At 34.1% G+C, this 22,965-nt stretch overlaps 1 protein-coding gene across 1 annotated transcript in view; it reads left to right on the top strand.

Annotated features, from left to right (window-relative positions):
- LOC125273361 (cadherin-22) overlaps positions 1 to 22,965 on the top strand; it is a 240,439-nt gene that overhangs the window by 145,868 nt on the left and 71,606 nt on the right. The window contains exons 5-6 of the mRNA XM_048198623.1: positions 7,571 to 7,690; positions 15,929 to 16,096. Of these exons, the coding sequence (XP_048054580.1) occupies positions 7,571 to 7,690; positions 15,929 to 16,096 (288 nt within the window). The remainder of the gene's footprint in view (positions 1 to 7,570; positions 7,691 to 15,928; positions 16,097 to 22,965) is intronic.

The raw sequence follows: 22,965 nt of genomic DNA, 5'->3' as shown, positions 1-22,965 counted from the left end.
CCTTCATAAGTCACTAGGGGAGCGAAATCTGAGTGGCTCATGTATATTTTCACATGCTTGCAGAGAAAGGCTTACAAAAACAAAGTTACTGGATTGTCCTTTTTCACATTTTCTGGGTTTGTTGATGCACCGGGGACTCAATTATAGCATTTAAACACGGAAAAAGTCAGATTTTCATGATACGTCCCCTTAACCCATTAGTTAATTCTTTTACATATGCCATCTTTTTTGTACTTTAATTTAAAAAAGTTGTATCTTGCACTCACTCTTACAGCAGCTTTTGCTGAATAAAATGCTCTCAATGCAAGTCTGGAGCATGACAGCAATAAGTTGCAAGAATATGCATATAAAACATCCTGGATGGGGACTGTTTAAGTACATCTTTGTCAAAGTGGATGAAAAATATCCCATGTAAATCCTTACGGGACTTCCTTGAGAATCACAGTTGCGGGCCATTGACTTTTATGACACAACATTACCCACCTCCTTCTATTTTTTCAGCCTTTAGTCAAATTTAGGCTCGTGTTCTTTATTTTTAGTTGGGCGAATGAAAAGTGTTGAGATGTTGAGAGGAATAACTTTTCATGTGAAAACACTTTGGCTTTTATGGGAGCACTAAACGATTCATAATGCGGAGTGATTTGGGGGCGTTGGGTGCGAACGACTCTGACAGGGTTAAATAGAGGAGAAAGTGAGCGTGCCGGGCCGACTGCTTTAGCGCCGCAGCACAAATCTCCTTTACGACCGCAGCTCTTAAATAGCTGTCAGTCTCTCGTCTTGCATGAGCTAACCTCTTCTGGCCATCTGCTCCGTACGGCAGCCGTCTTCTTCACCCGGGTGCCGCGGCTGGCAGCTTCAAACAGACTTTGTTGACACCGTTAAGTGGGTCATTCCTGTTATGCAGTGCCTTTTGAACTCTTTAGCATTAATGAATATGTGTGTGTTGTCATTTAAGCAAGCATTTCTATAAAAACTCCCTGGTCATGCACGGAAACTTCAACTTTACTAATTATAACTTTGTTAATTACTCACACGATGACAAGAGCTAAAGATAGGCATTGCTCGGTAAGGGATCGACAGTTAGGTCACATGAGGATGTCAAGTTGAATTTAATAGTTTATTAATTAATCATGTAAAGTCACTGCAAAATACTGATTGAATAATCTATTGACAATTGGGTGATTCATGTGCTTAACTGAAAATGCACTCATGAAAATAATGGAAATTAGGAAATTAAGACTATTAAGATTGTTTTGCATCATGCAAAATATTTCACTTTTGGAGATAATAAATAATGGAATATTTGTTAAAAATGTGTCCGGTTTTCATTGCAAACTAAATAACATGAGTTTAATGTTTTATCCAACATATTAATATATATATATGACTGGTAGATGTACATAGCAGGGATGACTCAAGTGCATTTATGCATAAATCTTTCCGGCAGCGAGGGACGAGGAGGCAGTAGCCCTAAAAATGCATTCTTCCATAAGGCCGGGCGCATTAAATTTAATTTTACTTTAGAGGTTCACGTCCTCTCATATCTTTGTGTATGCATTTTTCATTGGCTATTTACAGTGCTTTTGGTATGGCAGAGCTCTCATGCTTTTAATCTAAACAGCTTCCTTTGGCTCTTCTATGAACAGCTCTTCATCTCAAACCTTCGGGCTTGTAGATTTTCTAACAGATGACATCTGATCACAGATCACCTAGCGCGTTAATCTCACGCCAACCCTGAGATAAGTCTCTCGACCAGAGGCGTCCAGTCTGGGTGTCATATGGAGAGCTTCCACATCAGCTTATTGTTTGATCTATATTTTATGATTGTGCCAATCTAGGCTTGTGTGTGTGGAGACGCTACCAGAGGAAAACAAACCGGCCCGGCCTGCCCTACACAAGCCCTGCTTAATCCACATACACACACCCCGTGTCGCTCTGCAAATATTAGCGAGAGGTGCAGGGTGCTGCGGGTGAAGGGGCACGTCTGCTGAACTCTGGTGCTGTATGTGTGATTACCTCCTAGGGCTGCGCACTTTTCTTCCCATAGAAACACTCGTCTGGTCAAGGAGTGAATCATGCTGGGAAATGTCTGGGTCAGATTTCACTGCAATGCTTCATGTGAAGTCACTGCAATGCACAGATTCTCGTGGCTTATTGCTTCATCTTCCGGCCCAGACTCAGTTATATATGCAACATATAACATCACATTTTTTATTTACATTTTACAGCAAAATAAGACCTTGACATTTCTCGACAGCCTTTTACTCATTTATTTTATGTTTCATTTTTTATTTTACTGTATATGTAGAAATTGCATTTTTGGCAGTAAAGAGCTGTAAATATTCATGACTATATAACTGTTTTAGTTCAGAGACTTTATTTTGGACACAGGCACATCGCAGGAATTAGTTCAACACTAATTATTAATAAAACTTAATAGCATTTCTTTATGAATACAGCTATATTAGATATAGTTGTATTCATAAAGAAATGCTTAAAAGAATATTGCTTATCATTGCCAGATGATCTCTTGTGTTTAGTTATTTTTCTTCTGAGCAAAGAAAGAGCAACCTCTGAGCGAAAGCGTCTTCCTCTGTGATGTTACCGCATCTGTAAACTCATCGGCGAAGCATAATCTGTTGCTAAAACTCTACAGCATTTTGCATGTATTTTTAATTATTTTTTCTCTCACACATTTGTTTGGCTATTTTAGAAGAACAGTATAAAAAAGAAACCAAAATAAATAATAAATAAACGTTGCACATATTGAATTCCCAGGCCACTCTTGCAGGATGCTGCAGCTATATATATTGTGTGTGTGTGTGTGTGTGTGTGTGTGTGTGTGTGTGTGTGTGTGTGTGTGTGTGTGTGTGTGTGTGTGTGTCAGATACAGGTTATAACTGTGAAGAGCTGGATCAAGGCCTGCAAACATGCACTTCCCCCCCCCCCCCCCCCCTTCCATCTACTTCTGGAGCAATATTTGCACTTGGTAGAATACACAGAGAACTCAAACACACTACTATTACACTCCAGATCAGCCTTTTTCTTATCTCAGAGTCAGGTCTGAACCCTTTAACGTTTTGGAAATAAACCCTTACAAAAAAGTGCAGTACCATGGTATTGGATGGTAATGTTGTACTTTATACAGTGTCATAGAATAACTAGTTTTAGTTCCCTAAAGAACCTTTGGTGACACTTCACTTAAAGCATCTATGTATAATGCATTATAAAGGTATTCACAATGTACATTATAATGCATTACATCTTTTCATAAATAATTGTAGCCAAAGTTAAAAGTTAAAAGTTTTATTTTACAAAAAGCACAACATTGTGTTTTTACTCTGAGTGTATACAAATAAAAGAAGATATTCTATAGTTTCAATTGATATATTACTTATGTCTCTATGACAAAAAATGACGGAGTATTTTAAGTCTGTTTTGCTGCAATGTGAAAAAAAACCTGCAAAACGCGCCGGCGCGTTTTCAGACCTCAGAGTGTTAAAATGCAGTAGTCAACATTTGAAGTGGATCAAAAAAGTTAATCAAAGTTGTCCTAAGAAGAAGGTTTTGATGAAAGGTTTTGATCCACTTCAAATGTTGACTACTATGTTTATGGAAGCTTGTTTCCGCCACTGAAAAAAATGAATAAAAAAGATAATTGCAACTTTTCATCTTTTCTTCCAATTGCGAGTTTGTCATGCAATTCTGACACGTTTTCTCAGAATTCTGATATATAATGTTGCAATTGCAAATCATAAAGTCTAATTCTAAGGGGGAAAAAAAAAACTGACTTTCTTTTTTCTCAGAATTGCAAATTTATATCACGCAATTCTGACTTTATAACACTTACTTGTGAAATTGTCACACAATTCTGACTTTATTTCTCACAATTGCAAGTTTGTATCACACAATTGTGAGAAAAAAAGTCATGATTGTGAGATTAAAATGTCACAATTTTTTATATATTTTTTTATTCAGTGGTGGAAACGAGCTTCCATAGAAATTGGTTGTTTAAATACATTTTACTTTCTAAAGAAGTATTATAATGTATTATATTTTTGGTTACAATTATTCATGAGATCATACAATGCATTATAAAGTGCATTATACTTTTATAATGCATTATATATAAAGGCTTTAAGTAAAGTGTTACCAAACCTTTCAGAATCGTGGATGTTAAAGACCCCTTGAATGAATGAATGTTGTTTATATGTCCATGTGGTGTTTTTAAAAACCAGCATGTGCAAATTCATCAGTCAACACTATTGCTGAGTATTTTCTCCTGCAGTGAACCGAAGACAAAAAGCGGTTTGAAACCGCCCCTGTTTCCTTCCATCAAAAACATGTGACCAATCCCGTCAGCGAGAGGGCGGGGCTTTTCTCCACTGACTTTCTACGAAAGCGTATATGATTTATGATTCAAAACATTTCTAAAGGCAAGGCTTAAGCTAGTCCCAGACTAAAATGCATGTTTGAACTGTTTTAACGTAAGGCAACTTGCAACGATATATCTTAAAATATGTCACTGTCATTGTTTTGTCTAAAGATGCACACCTGTAATGTTTGTTTGTATAAAAGCTTCTTAAATGCCCTAATTGAACTAAGATCTAGTCCTGGCTTAATCAGAATGTACCAAATCAGTCTATGATATTATTACAGTATCAAACATATATGGCTGAATTAAACCAATATTTCCATTTGGCATTGTTGATCAGGTAATCCGAGCTGGTGTGATTGAGTGGAGGCGGAGACTAATTTGCATATCCATCTATCCTCATATACTAAATGAACCAAGGGTGTGGAGTTACATTCAATCTATTCTAAGGCATGAAGAAATTATTTTCACAGGGGGAAAAAACTAAATGTTTAAATATGTTACTGTGATTGGGACTGTAAGGGGATTTACTAAAGGTTCTTCATGGGACCATAAATGCCATTAAAGAACCTTTTTATTTTTAGAGTTCATACACCATATCATGCACACTTTTGTTAATGCATCAAGGTTGACTGCTTTTTTTTTTTTCTCCAGCCGATGGTGGTAAATAGTTTCCAGTTCATGTTAAGCCTAATTGTGTATGTCTCAAACTTCTCAAGTGTGTTTTTCTTTTATGCATTCCCAGGAGCCACTGCAGGATGCATAAACCAAGATCTAATGACCTCTTAGTGAATCTGAGGCTGTGCATTAATAAGAGACTATGCTAGTGCCTCCTTTTCCTGTTTGAGTGTAAACACAATAAAATAACATTTGCATTTATATAGTTTTTCGCTAGTGGCATTACTAGACTCGGGGAGGGCCGTCGGACGGCTTCATGCTGATTATTACCTGTGGAAAATTAAGATAAGTAAGTAATCCCATGAAAGGAAATGGCCTCTGCATCTCAACTCCCAGTTAACAAGAGAAATGCTATCTTATAGTTACATTTTTTAATGCAATGCAGACAGTTTTCAAAGTTATCCTAGAGCAGAGTAGGCGTCCGTGATCTTTTGAAGATCACCATGAAAGCGTGTTTTTTTCTGAAAATGGTTGGCAGTTATTTGTTGTTCTGAATGGCGATATGCAAAGTCTGTTTTCTTGATATACCAGCAAATCTTCCTTTGCCTCCGCAGCCCCATTAGGCAAAATAGAGCACTATAAACAAAACTAAACTTGAAAGAGTGGCCGCACACAGAAAATGGCAAATGTATAAGAATACCCTGTGAGTTTTCCCAAGCGTTTGATGTTCACTTCTGTTCACACCACAGCTCAGACCACGAAACCGATGGAAGGTTAGAGAAAGTGTAAAGCAATCAGACAGATACTGATCGGGGTGTTTGGCTTTGGCAAAAGTGGTTAGCTTTAATGATAAAACATTGTCCTTTTCTGTAAGCCCTCATGGGAGGCGGTTTTGTGACTGAATACAAACAAGATTCTGACACTTCCCGTTAATTAACCTAATTAGCATAGGCCTATTATGTGGCCGGACAGTATCGTGACAGGCCTCCGTGAAAGACTGCAACGATGACCTTTTGCGGACACCGCCAGCTGTCACCAATTACCTGCAGACCGATCGGCCTGAATAAAAGCACTGGAGTTGTCCTTGAGCGCCATTTCTTCGCTACATACGCAGTCACCGTGTCTCTTAAAGGAATAATTCAAAATAAAATGTATATTCTGTCATCATTTACTCTCCTTGATGTTTCAGGACCTGCGTGTTGCAACCAGTATATAAAGCATCTTAAAGGGCTCGTTACATGAGAATTTAAGTTTGACATATAAGAGATCTTTAAAGGGGTCCTTGATTGTGATTTCCCTTTTTTAACTTTAGTTAGTGTGTAATGTTGCTGTTTGAGCATAAACAACATCTGCAAAGTTACGACGCCCAAAGTTCAATTCAAAGGGAGATATTTTCTTTTAAAGAATTTGCTTTTTAAGGACTACAACAAACGGCTGGTAGGGACTACAACGAGCTTCTTCCTGGGTTGGTGACATCACTAGCCCTCAAAATTTACATAAACCCTGCCCCCAAGAACACACAACAAAGGGGGCGGGGCCATGTTGGGCTGCTTTAGAGAAGAGGAAGAGTTGTTGTAGTAGAGTGTTGTTGTCATGCCGTCATTTTACGGAGCACTGCTTCACAAACGAGGGTCAATTCAACACAAAAGATGAACATGACGACAAGATGAGTTGAATCAACTCCACAGCAACTACATAAATTTATCCACTAACCATTCAGAAACGTCCAGTTTCATTCTAAAAGTTGTAACTTCTTCCTGAGTCTCTCCATCAGTGTCGACTCCGGTTTGAACAATGTAAGGCTGAACACCGTTACTGACAATCCTCATTTTGGCTGCGTGAGATTCTCCAGCTTTGTTGTTGTTGAGCTGTTAAAGCTCCGCCCTCTTCTGGAAAGGGGGCCGGGAGCAGCAGCTCATTTGCATTTAAAGGGACACACACAAAAAACATCCAGTTTAATCAGCTCTTCTTTTTTTTAAAGTCATTATTCACTGATGATGTTCCTCTCTATGAAACTCTGATTTCATCCAAATCTTATTTTTTTCAGGGAATACCAACCAGATTTCAGTCTGTTCCTCACACACAGGTATCAGAAGACTTCCATGATACTTTTATGTATTTTTTGGAGCTCAACAGACTTGGTCACTATGAGCTATTTTTGTATAGAAAAGCACTTTGTAGAGATTCCTCCTTCTGTCTTCCACTGAAGAGAGAGAAATGTACAGGTTTGGAACGACATTAGGCTGAAAACTCCTCTTTTAGACTCTGTGTGTCTTATCTTTCCCCGTCTTCATTCACCAGGCTTTTCGTGCGAGAAGCTTGCATTCCCCCCTCAGGAATAAGGTCCATTAAACTTTATAGGCTGCAGGCTTTGCTTTAGTTAAAATGTGTGACTAAATGTAAATATGTGCTTTGTATTGGGAGCCAGAGGGCTGTTGAGATGCACACAATTGACTCAGAAAATGCATTGAAAATAACATCTCAATGCTCTGGAAACGCTTACAACTTGATGTCTATATGAAACGTTGTCAGTGCAAGTCTCAATCTAATGTAAAACAATTGATGTGTTGAATACAGGTACGTCAGTGATGAAGGTTATGGCCTCAGACGCTGATGACCCGACCTATGGAAGCAGCGCTCGGATAGTTTACAGCGTTCTGGACGGAGAGAGATTCTTTACTGTTGACCGACAAACCGGTAAGCACAAATTAGCTCTCTACATGATCATTTCTTATTGAAAGAGCATATATAACAATGTCGAAAGCCTTTTGCATGTTATCCGCAAATTGGATGCTACTTTTAATTGGCACATTTGCATGCAAACATCATGGTGACAAGTTTTACACGATGACTTCCTCTCACTTTGTTTTTAAAATACAACTTTTCAGTTGACAATTTTTTCGAGTCATTGTAGTGATTTAGCCGTTGATTTTAAGCCACCAGACTCCAATCATTCTACTGGAAATAGTTTACTGGTGCTTGTTTCTTTTTATAGACTGCACTGCACTTTAGTGTTGGTTATTTTCCAAGATGTTTGTAAGTGCACCAGCACTGAGCTTTACCACAAAGAATGCTGTTGTTGGAGTGAAATTTTGTGGTTATCAGTAATACAGAGTGCAACACTTGGGTTCTGAAAGTAAAAATCCCATTTTAGAGAAATTGATTTTTAGCATTGATGTATTAAACGAGTGATATCTGCAAGTCGGTTTGGTTATATATATATATATATATATATATATATATATATATATATATATATATATATATATATATGTATAACTGATAAATAGCTAAAATTCTTGCGAAGAACTACTACAATCTGGAAGAGAGATCCAAGTCTTTATTCAAGAATTGCCTTAATTCTTTTGTAAAAAGAGAAAAAAAAATAGCTGAATTATTAAAATATCCCCGTTCAAAAGTTTGTGAACCATTGATTCTCAATACTGTGTGGATGATCTATGACTGTTTTTGTGATGGTTGTTCATGAGTCTCTTGTTTGTCCTGAGCAGTTAAACTGAACTCTGTTCTTCAGAAAAATCCTCCAGCTGCTGCAGATTCATCAGTTTTCAATCATTTTTTTCCCATTTTTAAACCCTTTCCAGCAGTGACTGTATGATTTTGAGATCCTTCTTTTCACACTGAGGACAATGGATGGACTCAAACACAACTATTAAAAAAGGTTGAAACATTCACTGATGCTTCAGAAGAAAACATGATGCATTGAGAGTCGGGGGGTGAAAACTTTTTGAATTTGAAGATCAAGGCAAGCCAAGGCAATTTAATTTGTATAGCACATTTCAGTGCTTTACATAAAGAGGAAACAAATAAAAATGGAATGCATAAGAAATTACAGTTTTTTTCAGTTGCTAACAAGCATTGTTCAATACTGAAACCCCATTTTCTGCGAAACAGAAGTCAATGCAGACCAAACTGTGAACCATTTTTCATTGCTTTCAGACAAAATGCATTCAGTGAGCACACTTTTCAAAATTCAGGAACTCTTTTCCCATTCGTACTCCACAACATGCAAAATACTATGTATTTTCAGCACATTTTTCTAATGCTAACACAATGCATTCAAAACAGAATGATGGCAAATTCCAAGCATTTATGCAGTAATTATTTTAAAATATTTTCAATGCTATAGCCAAAAATTAAAAAAAAAAATCATTACAAGCTAATTGCAATTTTAGCTGAAATTCCACCCACTCCAATGCAAGAGGGAGAGCAGACTAGAACCATCATTGTAATTCACTATAATGAACAACTGCACATGTTGTTACAGTAATGTGTAGAATGTATTTTATTTATTCTTTTTTTATTATCATTGCAGCCCTTGAGTTTTTCCCTCTTTTTTCACCTTTTGGTTATAATTTTCAAGTACTATATTCATATAAAAAAATGAAATTTTGATTAATTTCTGATTCATTCGTGTTACAAATGCTTTCAATAAAGTGAAATTGTGTTACAGTATTCTATATGAATAACTGATTTATGTGGAAAATCATTGAAACTTTAAAAAAGAAAAGTTCATCAATTATGTAATGCTTCCTGTTGTTAGTGTTTTTTAGGTCAGTGTGTTGTGAATGAAATGTGTATTTTCTGAATGAGTGTTATGTTGATCTAAGTGAGTTTTGTAGGTGAGATTAACTGTTTGGCCAACATTCATGCTGGTAATGCAGACTGTGTGAAGAGTTTTGAAAATGTGGTTTCGGTTTTGAACAATTCTTGTTAGCAACTGAAAAAAACCTGTAAAATAACAGTAAAAACAGAGAAGATAAATTGTACTTACTTTGTCTTCCAGGAATCATGCAAGTATCTTCTGTTGCTTCTGAAGGGCAGTACTAAATTAAAAAAAAAAAAAAAAAAAAAAAATATATATATATATATATATATATATATATATATATATATATATATATATATATATATATATATATATATATATATATATATATATATATATATATATATAATATACACACACTGCAATGCTTCATGTAAAGTCACTCCAATGCACAGATTCTCGTGGCTTATTGCTTCATCTTCCAGTCACAACAAACATCTGGCCCAGACTCAGTGTTTTGTTTGTTGTTTTTAATTAAAACCAGCATACTAATTAAATCAGCTACTGACAAATTAAGTTGCTTAAACATATATATATATAAAATATTATTATTATTTTTTTTTTTCAACAAAAAAAAAAGAAAAAATTTGGACATCTTCATCCTGTTCAAAAGTTTTCATCCCCCGGCTCTTAATGCATCGTGTTTCCTTCTTAGTTGTGTTTGAGTCCATCAATTGTCCTCACTGTGAAAAGATGGATCTCAAAATCATACAGTCACTGCTGGAAAGGGTTTAATGCAAAAAAATCCTTGAAAACTGAAGAATTTGCAGGACCTGGAGGATTTTTCTGAAGAGCAGAGCTCAGTTTAACTGCTCAGGACAAACTAGGGACTCATGAACAACCATCACAAAACATAAAAACAGTCGTAGATCATCAGGTAACCACACACAGTATTGAGAATCAATGGTTCACAAACTTTTGAACGGGGTTATTTTAATAATTCAGCTTTTTTTTTTTTTTGTCCTGTGGACTATATGTAAACATCTTTTGTGTAAAATATCTTACTCAGGACAGTACTAAACAAAAAATAACAAGCATTTTGCATGATCTCGCTTATTTTGTTAAAATTGTTCCTATACTTTTCATGCAACTGTACACTACTGTTCAAAAGTTTAGAGTCAGTAAGATTTTTTAATGTTTTTGAAAGAGTCTCTTATGCTCGCCTACATTTATTTGATCAAAAATACAGTAAAAAAGTCATATTTTGAAATATTATTACATTTGACTGTTTTCTATATTTTGAAATGTAATTTATTCATCTGATACAAAGCTGCATCAGTACTTCAGTCTTCAGTGTCATAAAGATAAACAATATAAAAATCATTCTAAAAAGATAATGATAACGATAACGGCACAGAGAAACAATATCAGTGGAATAACTTTCAGAACATTTTTTTTTCCAGCTGATGAACGATAAAAACACTGACAGCCAATCAGAATCCAACTTGTTTTGTAGTTATCGTTAGAGTTATTGTTAAAGTTATCATTATAGTTATCGTTCGTGTGAATGGACTTTACTTATAAATGAGTGTGTTTTGAATGCTTTGCACTGCAGTATTAAATCATTTGAAAGAGTATATCATCAGAATGTTGTTCTGCTGGCACGAGGTTTTAGTTTAGCTCTGCAGCAGTGTAAGTGAACATGAACTGGCCGCCTTCAGACGGAAGCGTCATCACTGGAATCTCCCGGGAATATCTCAGCTTTTGTTGCCTGCGCACATCCCCCAGGGAACTAGCACTAAACTTTTAATGATTTCTTTTTCGGGCCGGCGGGCACGAGACCTGAGAGCACCGGATGATAAATGGCTTTGCTTGTGCCACGTTAGCCGCTGGACTTTTTGCACGCTCCTTCCTTCTGATCTGAGAAGAGCTAGATGAGCTGGAAGTAGATGAGCTGCGTGTTTTGCTCCTGACCCCGTTTGTTTCTCTGAACCTCCAATAAAACGGCATTAATCCCTGGACGGGGCTTTTAGTCTTTCACACGGGATAAATAAAAAGGCTTGTTGAGGAGTTTGATATTAATATCATTTTATTAGATCCAGTGTGTTAGTGGCTTGTGTTTGAACTAAGGGTTCTCATCTCATGTTCTCCAAACCGTTTGATGAAATTCTCATTTGCTTCTGCAATTTTCTCAAAGGAGAGGAGCTTTTCAACCTCTTGCTGCAATGAAATGACTAGAATATGGAAAAGATTCCTACACTAAGGACAATTTTCACTCGGAAATCACTAGGAAATTGTGCAAATAATAACAAAGAAATTGCATGAAAGGCATTGAATTAAAAGTAGAAAGACTGAAATATATAGAGTCGAGATATTAAGCTGATCTCATTTGTGTTCATCCCGCTCGAAGTCTGACCATGATCTACTCAGGAACTCCATGTTTCCAGGTGGAGTGCTTTGAATCGGCACAACTTCAGACTGTACTTGTAATGGATCTGACCTCAGGTCAGCAGCTTTCTGTGGTTGAAGAGAGAGAGAGGGTGAGATGTGGCTTCCTCTGTGCTCTGGACGCTTAAAAGCAGCACACGTATCTTTAGCAGCGAGCTCTTTGCACAGATGTATTCTGCCACACAAACATTGCCGATGGCTACCGGTTCCTCACTGGGAATGCAGAGTTTCACCGCGGTGTGACTACAGAAGAGAGAGCAAAAGAAATGCAGATAGAAACAAAGAACAGAAAGAAACTGACATCGACAGCCAGGCGAGCGATTGTTTGTTGCACAAACCCAAAAGGAATGCCATGGTTTATGTTTTTTTTTTTTTTTTTTTCCCCAAGTAGGTTTTTGACTACAGAAGCACGGTGCATTTTATTATTTTATGTTCAGAATGTTTCAGAATAGTGCTGTTTGGAGCGTGAAAACATGTCCAGGTCATATTTCATCCCACAGTATCATTTTTGTCTTATTGTGACATTATTTTCTAGTCTGGAAAAAAAAAAAAAAAAAATATATATATATATATATATATATATATATATATATATATATATATATATATATATATATATATATATATATATATATATATATATTTATTTATTATGTATAAATATTATTTATATGTGGATTATATTTTATGTATTATCATTATTATTATTGTTATTATTATTTACAATAATACAATTTGTTTGTGGATAATTAATTGGCTTAATTATGATATAATGTCACAATGCAATATATATTGCATTTTTAAAAAAAAACATAATATAATATAATATAATATAATATAATATAATATTACTGTTATGCATAAATAACATGTGTATGTAGATTATATTAAATTATATTATTGTTATTGTAATAATATTATTGTTGTTGTTGTTGTTGTTGTTGTTGTTGTTTAGTTTTTTGAAAATTATTTGGCTTAATTAATGATGAAAATAATGTCACAGTGCAAAACGTAAAACAAACAAACAAACATAAAAAAAATCCCTATTTTTTTTTTTTTGCATTGACAGTTGACAGTTTATAGAGAAATAACTGGCTCAATTGTGATGAAAATAAAATCACAGTGCACACACACACACACACACACACACACACACACACACACACACACACACACACACACACACACAATGGTCCTAAAAATACACTTTATTCTATATATATTATTGCAAAATATACTGTAATGTAATATGTGGTTTATTATATTATATTATATTATATTATATTATATTATATTATATTATATTATATTATATTATATTATATTATATTATATTATATTATATTATATTATATTATATTATATTATATTATATTATCGAACCAGATGATCTTTACAGGTTTAGGTATCACATTGATGAATGCTTTCAAATGAATGCAAAACCAAGATGTTTTCAAAGCCGGATATCATTCAAAGTCTCTTTTTCACTTTCTTTTTCTTTCCACTGGTCCTGGATTCAAGATATTTTGGGATTGAAATAAAGACAATGGCACTGTGTTACTCTGAAGGACTGCAATTATCCTTTGTTGCCATGGCACTGGTTAGACACAGGCATGGAAATTATGAGAATGGTAAAGGACACACGCCAGCCTGACACTCCTGCTGTGTTGGCCGTTTATTTATTTCAGATCGTAGAAAAATCAAAATTCGCCTTTTTTTTACCCAAAGAATGGTGGCAAAAGATAAGCACAATCATCACAACCTGTTGCGTATAACCTTTCCCTGCGCTCTCTCTTCTGTCCTGATGTCACGGGAGCGCCACTGGATGCAGCCGATTTGACACGAAATGTGACAAGCCACTAAAAATCACTGTCAGTCAAACCGCAGGATACAGTTGTAGATGTTACAGTAGCGATGAGTGAAAGATTTCGTCAGCCAGTATCTTACATCTACATTAGAGACTGATGAAATCACGATCAAAGCTTTGCGATATTTTTTTCCATGTCTGTCGTGTCAGAGCTGACAAAATGAATGAATGTAACTGTGGATAAGAGTAGCTTGTTATATCTGCACTAATCTATAATCATTTCTACACAGAAACACCAGCTTCATGCCGGTTAGAAATGCAGTCCGATGACCATTATGTTTTGTTGTTGTTTTTGGTTACTATTGTTTTTATTTATTTATTTTTTTCCTAATCTGTGTGAACACTTCATATTGTTAGACAGTTGTCTCTTTATAGGATATTTTTAATCTAATTTAGCTAAAAAATATTATTTATTACTAGCATTTATTATTGGCATTTTATATTTTAAGTTTGCATTTTAATTTTAGTTTGTTTTTTAGAAATTTTGTTATGTCCTTTTGTCATTTTTTATTAGATTTTTAAATATATTTCTATCTAGTTTTATTTTTATTTCAGTTGTTTTAGTCATTTTAGTACTTCAACTTAAGCTTATTTCAGTTAGTTGTTAATGCAACTTTTCTAATTTATGTTATTTTAGTGTTATTTTTATTAGCCTACTATTATAGCATTTATTAATATTTTGAATTAGCTTTTTCAATTTTCATTTTAATTTTCATTTCAGCTTTAGTAATTTAATGCACTTCTGTCATTTTTATTAGTTTTTGAACATTTCTATTTAGCTTTAATTTATTTTTATTTCAATTTTAGTTATTTTTGTACTTTAAATTGTTTTATTTAAGTTAGTCACCAAGGCTACATTTCTAATGTTCACTATTTAAAAGTTTGTTTTACAGATAATATTCATACTTTATTTTATTTCAGCTTTATTTCACTTATCAAATACTATTTTATTATTTTTATTATGATTTGCAGATGAATTTGCACTATATATATATATATATATATATATATATATATATATATATATATATATATATATATATATATAGGATATTTTTAATCTAATTTAGCTAAAAAATATTATTTATTACTAGCATTTATTATTGGCATTTTATATTTTAAGTTTGCATTTTAATTTTAGTTTGTTTTAGAAATTTTGTTATGTCCTTTATTAGAATTTTAAATATATTTCTATCTAGTTTTAGTTTTATTTCAGTTGTTTTATTCATTTTAGTACTTCAACTTAAGCTTATTTTATTTCAGTTAGTTGTTAATGCAACTTTTCTAATTTATGTTATTTTAGTGTTATTTTTATTAGCCTACTATTATAGCATTTATTAATATTTTGAATTAGCTTTTTATATTTTCAGTTTTCATTTTAATTTTCATTTCAGCTTTAGTAATTTAATGCACTTCTGTCATTTTTATTAGTTTTTTAACAGATGAACAGATGAATTTGCACTATATATATATATATATATATATATATATATATATATATAGTGCAAATTCATCTGCAAATCATAATAAAAATAATAAAATAGTATTTAATAAATGGTCATGTATTAAACATTAATAAATGTTATATATATATATATATATATATATATATATATATATATATATATATATATATATATATATATATATGTATATATATATATATATAATATGTATATATATATATATATATATATATATATATATATATATATATTAACATTTATTAATGTTTAATACATGACCATTTATTAATAAGTTAAATTAGTAATAATCAAACAATAAATATTTATTAAATTGCTCATTAATAAATGTTCACTTTTTGATTATTATATTTATATATATTGATTATTATTATTATATAACTAGTAATTATGTGTCTGATTTTTAATTTCCAACATATTTTGGGTTCACATGAGGGTGAGTAATTAATGACAGAATTTTCATTTTTGGGTGAACTAACCCTTTAAGCGTGTAATATTGCTCATGTGACCTTTTAACACGCATCAATCCTCCCTCTATCTCTCTCTCTTCTTCTTTCCTCTGGCTTCAGGAGTGATCCGGACAGCCGTGGCGGATCTCGATCGGGAGACGCAAGACCGTTATGAGCTGGTTGTCAAGGCAACGGATATGGCAGGCCAAATGGGTGGTCTCTCTGGTTCGACCACGGTGACCATAGTGATCACGGATGTTAATGACAACCCTCCACGATTCCCTCAAAGTGAGTGTGCATTATGTCGCACGTCAGTCAACCGCATGCCGTCAGCAGTGTCCTTTGGGTTGAGTTTGTCTCTCAGAACAGCCGTCTATCAGATTTGATGATGGCTGTGAGGAAAATGGCCTTGGAAATTTAAAATTGTGATTTCTAGGCCTTCGAAAAAAGATATAAAGGTTGATAAAATGAGTAACACTTTACAAGGTCTTATTTGTTAACATTAGTTAATGTATTAGCAAACATAAACTAACAATGAACAATATATGTTTAAAACATGTTTTGTTAGTAAAAATATAATTGTTAATGTTAGTTCACAGAGCTTTAACTAATGCATAAATTAGCTTTTGATTTTAAAAATGCATTATGGAATGTTTTGACATAGATTTTTTTTTTTTTTTTTTTTCTTAAGCATTTCATCTTAAAACATTTTATTTATTTATTTAACCCATCAGACTTGGCATGAGTGTCAGTTTATCCATAAATCTGTTGCACACATTGTGTGGAAGAAAAGTAGAGTTCTGATACAGCAACCTTGATTAAATTCTTGTAATTATTCATAGTCTAAATGATTTGTTTAAGTGTTTTGGATAGCTCAAAAGATTGTAAATTCCAGATGGTCAAATATGTATATTTTGCATTGACATTCTGTAGTGCTGAAACAGCACATCATCTCTGCTCGCTTTGGCTCACTTCAGGACGACTGATGCAGTGGAATCATTTGAACAGCTTCAACTATAAACTAATAAAGCACAGATTGTGTCCCTGCGAAGAGAGAATGCAGCATATGCGCCAGACACAAATTGAAAATCTAAACAACTGAAACAAATGAAAAGACTTTAATACTGCAGAAGTGACGCAGGGTGTGAGATGGATGTTGCTGCACAGCTAACAGGGATCATTCTCAGAACTTTGGCAAACGTTCTGGCAACGTTGTTTTAAAGTTATGAACAAACCTTCTTCCAGGGTTAAAAACAACCAAATTTAGGTTGAAAATCGATAAACCCAGCAGTTGGGTTAAATGTTTTATCCAATCTGCTGGGTAGTTTTATTTAACTCAACTCAAATGACTATATGGCTGGATTAAAATGAACCCAAAATAGGTTGGAAATTAAAAATCAGACACATAATTACTAGAGGCAACAATAATAATCAAAAGGTGAACATTTATTAATAAGCATTTTAATATATGTTTATTGTTTAATTATTATTCATTAAACATATTAATAAATGTTAATTTCCAGCATACTTTGGGTTCATTTTAAGCAACAATACAGTAATTGTTTAACAATAGTTGAGTTAAATAAAACTACCCAGCAGGTTGGGCAAACATTTAACTCAACCGCTGGGTTTGTCCATTTTCAACCCAACTTGGGTTGTTTTTAACCCAGCATTTTTTAGAGTCTAAAATGTTTGTTCAAAGTTATCTGGGCTGGGTTTCTCGATAATGTTGTCTCCTAGCGCGTTACGAAGACTCTAAAGGTTGACCTTAACTGAAGATGTACCGTTTCTAGGCGTGTTCCCCGAACTATACCTTAGGAGGTTGCTTAAGGTATATCTTCTTAAGTGCGACGTTACCAGGTGCTGTCCATGGCGGCGGTGCTGAATTGGTTGATATCGATGGCTCGAGAATCAATAATTCACTCTGCTTCACTGCATCATGTGAGAAATCAGTGTTCTTTATAAAAAGAAGCACTTCAGAAGTAGAAATTGCATTTATCAGGACTCATGGGAGGCTATAAAAGTAATCCAAATTGCAAAGTAAATCTATATTGTAATTTATCTATATTCTGGGGGCGCGGAGCCCCCATCAGCGTGAGTTTAAGGCGACCGTTATTTAGAACAAAGTTTTAATTCCTTGGAGACGCGTCATGCAGCTGACAGACAAGTAGGTATCGCGTTTATACCGTTTTTTTTTTTTTGTTTTTTTTTAATGTTCACAAACTTGTTAACTATATCATGAATTTTATGATATATTCCGATTGTAAAATATGTGGAAGTGAATGTGTTTTGTTGCGCGATGAGTTTGCACGGCAGTTAGAGCTGTCGGATATACGAAATCTTCCCTGAAATACATAAAAGTATGTGGCCGGTGAACTGGGAGAAGAATAGAGTAAACTTTATTGTTTTATAAATAATGTGTATCTGATATGAATAAAACACTTCGTCAAATTATAATTGAAAGGGTTATTGTTGCAGCTTCCGTAGGCATCAGTGTAATTTGAATTTAACAAACTATAAATGTCTTTTTTATGCAGTAGCCTACTTAATTCAAATGTGCAAATTCAAATTGTTTGCATTTTATTCTTTGCCATAATCCTAATCGAACACTGGGTGTATTACAGCTTCAGAATTATATTCGTATTGACTGTCAATAGTGATAAGGTATAGCTAGTGCTCCAGACCAACCTTACGAAAGTATGACTTACAGAAGGTATACTTAACTAAGAACGTTTCGGGAAACACGTATTAACGTTAAGGTACAGCTTAAGGTATAATTTAAAAACGACGTAGAGTTAAGAAGGTTTCGGGAAACCCAACCCTGGTCTTTAACAACATTCCAAAAATTTGTATTTTTATTTTTTAAACATTAACATTTTTTCCTGAAAAGTTTTATTTGAACGTTTGTGTAACGTTTTTTTACTACTTGTTTCAAAACTTTAAACATTTAAAAAGTAACGTTCCTATAATGTTTGTAAAATGATAATATGGAACGTTTGCTTAATGTTAGTGTTCTGCAACTTTTGCATAAACGAAAAAATATTTTCAAAACATTCTCAAAACATTTAAATTTAACATTTAAATTTAACGTAATGCTAATATTCTTTATTGATAAGTCTGATGTATATGTAAGGGATAATTCAGGGCTACCTATGCATGAAACAACCCTTCGCAAATCGGAGTGCATTCAAATAATTTAATGCACATCTAGCCAGGGATTGTCCTGCTTATACCATGAACATTTGACAGCATTGACAATTTAAAGCTGTTATTGACATTTGCAGTGCAATTTTTGACCAGAAGTGTAAAAATGCTGGTTATTTCCGTCAGTTACGGCTCAGTAGATGTAGCATTCTGCCCGCTTTGAATCAGACACAGGAATAAAGTAGTGCGTAAGATTACATTTATTTGACTTATTTATCAAGAGAGAAAGAGACATGAGAGATGCATGTGTGAATTATCTGCATCTGTTCAGCATCTCTCTTAAAAACAAAACTGTGAGTTTAATTACTTCAAAACCAGCAATGTTAACGCCTCGTTGCGTATTTTACTAATAAAAGTGGTGAGGCAGCGTTGATAACATGCTTCTAAATGTCTCTGTGTGTAGTGCTATGTCCGATCTCTGTGTGCGAGCGACGTGTGTGTGTGTGTGTGTGTGTGTGTGTGTGTGCTTCAATTGAAAACAGCGTATTAATAAACTGTAGAACGGTGATTAAACTTACTTGGAACTACCTGTGCATTAAACAGTTTTATTGCACATCTTCCAGCCAATCAGATTTGAGTATTCAGACAGACTATGGTATAAGTGGCTTTAAAGGAGTTGTTCACCCTAGAATGAAAGTTCTGTCATCATTTGCTCTCCCTCATGCTCTATGACTTTCTTTCTTCAGGCAACAAAGATGCTGGCCATGTTTTTCCGTGCAATTACAATAAATAACACTGGGAGCTTTAAAACTTTGAAACAAAAGCACTATAAAAGTATCATAAATACATATACATAAAAGTTGTCCATATGACTGACCCGTTATTGATTGATAATCTTCCTCTCTAATGAACTGATTCATTGAGTCAGTGAGATGAAAAGTAGAATTGGATCAGTCTGAATCATCATGCCCACATGGAAAGAACCTATATGTGGATATATGCGCATATATGAAACCTATATGCAGTGTATATGTACATATATGCTGCATATATGCACATATATGCTATATATATGCTGCATATATGCGTATATATACTGCATATATGTGTATATATGCCACATATAGGCAAAATTGAGGTGCATATATGTGCATATACAGGAAATATAGGTCTCCTGTATTGCTTCTTCATATCCATATATATGCCCTATACATACAAGATATGTCTTCTATATAGCTAATGGCAGGATCTGGTCATTTTGTAGCTCATATCTCATTTTTGACTGTCATACATGATGCCTAGCTCATATTTTCTATTATCAAGGCAAAAACTAAGAATTAACGAAAAAAATTATGCAAGAACTTATGTATGTGCTTATGTATTGACGCACTTTGCTGCTTCCCAGTCTGCATGAGACATCACAGCGGTAGGTCGCACAAAGTTTTTGCGGTGATTCAATTAAGGCCATGTTTCATGTAACAGCTGAATTCACATGATATATTTGTATGATTGTAATCCAAAACCCCTCTGTGATGTACATTCAGATGTTTCGTTGATTATTTTTCTTTACTTAAGTTACTTTTAATATCTCTCTTTCTCAGCGTTGTGCGTTGCTGCCGCATGCTGTTTGTATGCTGCACAAGTCCTCATATATTGCCATTTGTGTTATACAGAATAAAGTGAGGACCTGATGGCAAGATTTTTCGCAGTCTGTCTTTGATTACGACACAATGCAGAAAACACACCGCTACACGAACACGTGAAATTGGTCCCACATGGAAAAAACCTATATAAACATATATGTATCAATATAGGTTTGATATAGGTTTTTAATATATGTGACATATATAAAATTGGCCGTTTTCCTATATTATGTGTACATATATGTACATATATGTGTATATATATATATATATATGTGTACATATATGTGTGCATATATGTACATATATGTACATATAATATAGGAAAACGGCCAATTTTATATATGTCACATATATTAAAAACCTATATCAAAACCTATATTGAAACATATATGTTTATATAGGTTTTTTCCATGTGGGTGAACAAATCATTTAGGCTAGTTATGTGACTCAAATGAATGATTTGTTCACAATCAGACATGAACGTATGACGACTAACTGCTACGGCAATGAAAAACACACAAAGCAAGACTTGAAATATAGTGTACTATTGTGCTGTTTTGTCAGTTTGGAGCTGACAGTCCCACTTCCTATATTGAAAAGAGTCGCCAAGAGCATCTTTGTGTCGATAAATGAATGACAACAGAAGTTTTGAAGTTATTATTCCTTCAAATGACCAACTCTGATTGAAAACGAACGGCTTCTTTGTTGCTGCAAATGGCTGTCAGTGTGAACGCCACTAAAGCTCTGCTGTCATTTCTGAAGGTCTATCAAACGTCCCGTCAGTCAGAGCTTGTCAGTAATATGTGTTCGGTCATAACCATTCAAGCCTCAGTTGAAATCTTGCACCCTTGGAGCCTGAAATGATTCCACTGGCTGAACTAACTTTTTTTGCCAGGGATTTTCTATTGATTAGAAATATAGCTTGTTGATTTAGGTAGATCTTATCTGTGTGCTGTACTATCTAGGCTGTTATATTTTAAAATATATTTAAAACTGAATATACACTACCATTCAAAAGTTTGGGGTTGGTAAGATTTTTTTATGTTTGTTGAAAGAAGTCTCTTCTGCTCACAAAGGCTGCATTTCTTTGATAAAAAAATGCAGTAAAAACAATAATATTGTGAAATATTATTATAATTCAAAACAGCTGTTTTCTATGTGAATATACTGTAAAATGTAATTTATTCCTGTGATCAAAGCTGAATTTTCAGCATCATTACTCCAGTCTTCAGCGTCACATGATCAGAAATCATTCTAATAGCATGCATTTCTTATTATCATCAATGTTGAAAAACAATTTTTGTATACTATTATTATTTTCAGAATTCTTTTCTAACATCATAAATGTCTTTAGTGTCACTTTTGATCAGTTTAATGCATCTTTGCTGAATAAAAGTATTAATTTCATTACAAAAATTGCTTGCTTTTTAGTTAGGCTAAATCTAGTCATACTAAACCTATGTAGAATTTCATGCTCCCCGTGTTGCATCATCACAATGCCTGACTTTCTTGAATTATAAAAAATAATGAATGATGTTATATGAGTAGTGTTACATTCTCAAAGGATATATATGTATGTTCATTATTATTTTCAGGGATAACAATTGACAGAAACTATGTTCTAGTCGATGTTGTATACTGTATTCTGTGTGGCTCTGAATAGAGCGGACTGTAATATACATCAGAGGCTCAGACAAATAAAAAGCACTTTGACTCATTGCTCACATCAGAGCCGACCATTTGGGCAACGCTTTAATACATTTCATGTCTGGAAGCGAGACTGTACGTGTGTGTGTGTGTTTGCAGCCACAGCGTATAAAGAGCGATGAAACACATTCGGGTATTATTTCCCCTTTTCTGCTGTTCTTCCGCTCTCCCTTTCCATTTCCTCCAGAGGAAAAGCAGCATTAGCTTTATTACAGCAAAGAGACTCGCTGTAATGCTGTCTCACATGCCCTGATGTCTGTTTTTCTCCATATCTCGATGACTCTCGCCTCTTTTTTCCCCTCTCATTCTCCACAAAAGCCTCATTTATGCCAGTTTTGCTGTAGCGTCTAATTCATTAAGCTGCTTTTTGTATTGTGGGAAAAACTGAAATCTTTATACGCTGCTATGACACATACTGCACTCAAACATATTACTGTACATTATGTAAGGCCAGAATGCTTATTATAGTGAGGTTTGACATTGTGTTGTGTTCTTGGAAATGTTGAAATACAGTCGGATTCAGGATGGGAACAGAACATTCGTTTACTCCATAGAGAAAACGATTCCTAACGATTGCATATACATCTTTGTAGACGGATGTAGCGGATGATAAAAGATTTATATTTCAAATAAATGCTTTTCTTTTGCAGTTTCTATTGA

This window comes from Megalobrama amblycephala, linkage group LG8 (genome assembly GCF_018812025.1).
Source record: "Megalobrama amblycephala isolate DHTTF-2021 linkage group LG8, ASM1881202v1, whole genome shotgun sequence".
NCBI classification, from domain to species: Eukaryota; Metazoa; Chordata; class Actinopteri; order Cypriniformes; family Xenocyprididae; genus Megalobrama; species Megalobrama amblycephala.
Note: the sequence above shows the minus strand (reverse complement) of the source record. Positions and strands in the feature narration are given on the sequence as shown.